The sequence below is a fragment of the Psammomys obesus genome, unplaced genomic scaffold (genome assembly GCF_907164565.1).
Source record: "Psammomys obesus unplaced genomic scaffold, mPsaObe1.curated_primary_1811, whole genome shotgun sequence".
NCBI lineage: Eukaryota > Metazoa > Chordata > Mammalia > Rodentia > Muridae > Psammomys > Psammomys obesus.
In genome coordinates, this window is record NW_026587492.1 from 5,444 (window position 1) to 8,948 (window position 3,505).

The 3,505-nt window shown below is 41.7% G+C and overlaps 1 protein-coding gene across 1 annotated transcript; it reads left to right on the plus strand.

The window, feature by feature from the left end:
- The first annotated feature begins 778 nt into the window (after positions 1–778).
- On the plus strand, positions 779–1,180 carry LOC129674005 (60S ribosomal protein L34-like). Its single transcript, XM_055603877.1, has one exon. The coding sequence runs from the start codon at positions 800–802 to the stop codon at positions 1,151–1,153; it is 354 nt and encodes a 117-aa protein (XP_055459852.1). The 5' UTR covers positions 779–799; the 3' UTR covers positions 1,154–1,180.
- Positions 1,181–3,505: the final 2,325 nt, after the last annotated feature.

The following is a 3,505-nucleotide window of genomic DNA, read 5'->3' on the forward strand; positions in this document are numbered from 1 at the left end:
GATACTGTAGAACAACAGATCATCTGGAGGTATCTTCATCCCTGATATCAAGCTGTACTACAGAGCAATAGTAGGAAAAACTGCATGGGACCTGTATAGAAACAGAATGGTGGATCAATGGAATCTAATAGAAGACCCAGAAATAAACCTAAAGACCTACGGATACTTGATTTTTGAAAAAAAAGCCAAAACCATACAACGGAAAAAAGATAGCATCTTCAAAAATGATGCAGCTCTAACTGGATGTCTACATGTAGAAAAATGCAAATAGATCCATATATTTATCACCCTGCACAAAACTAAAGTCCAAGTGGATCAAAGCCCTCAGCAAACAAAACAAAACAAAACAAAACAAAACAAAAAAACAGACACATTAAGTCTGTTAGAAAAAGTGAGGAAGAGCCTAGAATTTATTGTCACAGGAGCCTAGAACTTATTGTCACAGGAGACACCATGCTGAACAGAACACCAACAGCACAGGCTCCAAGATCATCAATCAATAAATGGGACCTCATGAAACTGAAAACTTCTAGAAAGCAAAGAACACTGTCATCAGAACCAAATGACAGCCTACAGAATGGGAAAGGATCTTAACTAACCCTATATCTGATGGAAGGCTAAAATCCAGAATATATAAAGATATCAAAATGTTAAAAATCATCACATCAAGGAATACAATTAAAAATGGGTTATAGAGCTAAACAGAGAATTTTATTTTTAGAGGAATATTGAATGACAGAGAAACACTTAAAGAAATGCTCAAAGTCTCTTCTGGGGACGGTGCTTAGAGGCACTCAAAATGGTCCAGCGCTTGACATACCGTCATAGGCTCTCCTACAATACAGCCTCTAACAAAACCAGGCTGTCTCGAACCCCTGGCAACAGGATTGTTTACCTGTACACCAAGAAGGTTGGGAAAGCACCTAAATCTGCCTGTGGTGTGTGCCCCTGCAGACTTCGAGGGATTCGCGCTGTAAGGCCTAAAGTCCTTATGAGACTGTCAAAGACAAAGAAGCACGTCAGCAGGGCCTACGGTGGTTCCATGTGTGCCAAGTGTGTACACAACAGGATCAAGTGGGCTTTCCTTATTGAGGAGCAGAAAATTGTTGTGAAAGTGTTGAAGGCACAAGCACAGAGTCAGAAAGCAAAATAAATATGCAGCTTTTTTAAGTAATAAAAAAAGAAAGAAAGAAATGCTCAGAGTCCTTAGTCATCAAGGAAATGCAAATCAAAATGAGCCTAAGATTTCACCTTACATCCATTCTAATGACTAGATAAAAACTCAAATAACAATACATGCTGGAGAGGATGTGGAGAAAGAGGAACCATCCTCCATTGTTGGTGGGAATGTAAACTTGTAAAAAACACTTTATAAATCAATCTGGTGCTTTCTCAAAAATATTAGGAATAGTGATACCTCATGATCCAGCTATACCAGTCCTAGGAATTTATCCAAAATATGCTCAAGTATAGGAGGAATGGATACAGAAATTGTGGGACATTGATACAATGGAATTATGCTCAGCAATTAAAAAGAAGGAAATCATAAAATTTGCAGCAAATGTTGGGAACTAGAAAAGATCATCCTAAGTGAGTTATTCCAGAAGCAGAAAGACACATGTGGCATATACTGACTTATATAAGTGGATATTAGACATATAGTATAGAATAAACATACTAAAATCTATACACCTAAAGCAGCTAAGAAAGGAGGACCTTGGGTAAGATGTTCAATACTCATTCAGAAAGGCAAATGGAATGGACATCTGAAGAGGGAGAAAACACACAACAGGACAGGACCCTCCACAGATGGTCTCTGAAAGACTCTACCCAGCAGGGTATCAAAACAGGTACTTAAACTCATACCAAACTTTGGGCAGAGTGCAGGGAATCTTATGAAAGAAAGCACAGAGAGAAAGACATGGAAGGGAGAAGAGCTCCACAAGAAGAGCAACAGAACCAAAAAATATGGGCACACTGGTCTTTTCTGAGACTGATACTACAACCAAGGACCATGCACGGAGATAACCTAGACCCACTGCACAGATGTAGCCCATGGCAGCTCAGTGTCCAAGTAGGTTCCTTAGTAATGTGAACAGGGACTGTCTCTGACATGAACTCAGTGGCTGGCTCTTTGATCACTTCCTCCTTAGGTGGGGGAGCAGCCTTACCAGGCTATAGAAGAAGACAATGCAACCAGTCTTGATATAACCTGATAGGGTAGGTTCAGAGGGACAGGGAGGAGTACCTCCCATATCAGTGGACTTTGGAAGGTGCATGGGAGGAAATGAGGGAAGGAGGGTGTGATTGGGAGGGTATGAGAGATGGGATTACAGCTGGGATACAAAGTGAATAAACTAATGAATTAATGTATCACCCCTGTGGTTTCCTCTCTCCTCGTGTCCCAATCCCTCCCTTCCTAAGTACATGCATGCCCCACCCCAAGCCCACTGATAGGGGAGGTCTTCTCTTCCTTCCTTCTGGTCCTAGTCAATTCGGTCTCATCAGGAGTGGCTGCATTGTCTTCTTCTGTGGCCTGGTAATGCTGCTTCCCCCTCGGAGGGGGGGTAATTAAAGAGTAGGCCAATGAGTTCATGTCAGAGACAGTCCCTGTTCCTATTACAATGGAACCCACTTGGATACTGAACTGCCATGGGCTACATCTGTGCAGGGGTCTTAGGTTATCTTCATGCATAGACCTTGGTTGGAGTGTCAGTCTCAGGAAAGACCCCTGTGCTCAGAATTTTTGGTTGTGTTGCTCTCCTTGTGGAGTTTCTGTCCTCTCCAGATCTTACTGTTTCCCACTTCTTTCATAAGATTCCCTGCACTCTGCCCAAAGGTTCCCCATAAGTCTCAGCATCTGCATTGATAGTCTGCAGGGCAGAGTCTTTCAGAGGCCCTCTGTGTCAGGCTCCTGACTTGTTCCCTCTTTTCCCCTTCTTGTGATGTCCATCCTCTTTGCTTGGTTAGGGTTACACCAACGTACTTTATTATGTCATTTGTGGCTATTGTGAAGGGTATTATTTCACTAATTTCTTTCTCAGCCCTTTTGTCTTTTGTATACAGGAGGGCTACTGAGTTTTTTGAGTTAATTTTGTATCCGGCCACTTTGCTGAAGGTGTTTATCAGATGAAGGAGTTCCCTGGTAGAGTTTTTGGGGTCACTCATATATACTATCATATCATCTGCAAATAGTGATAATTTGACTTCTTCCTTTCCCATCTGTATCCCCTTGATCTCCTTCAACTGTCTTATTGCTGTAGCAAGGACTTCCAGCACTATGTTGAAGAGATATGGGGAGAGTGGGCAGCCTTGTCTTGTCCCTGATTTCAGTGGGATTGCTTTAAGTTTCTCTCTGTTCAGTTTGATGTTAGCTATAGACTTGCTGTATATCACCTTTACTATGTTTAGATATGTGCCTTGTATCCCTGATCTCTCCAGTACTTTAAACATGAATGGATGTTGGATTTTGTCAAATGCTTTTTCAGCATCTAGGGAGATTATC

Coding starts and splice junctions, on each gene's coding strand:
- LOC129674005 (XM_055603877.1), top strand. CDS start 800: ATGGTCCAGCGCTTGACATACCGTCATAGGCTCTCCTACAATACAGCC.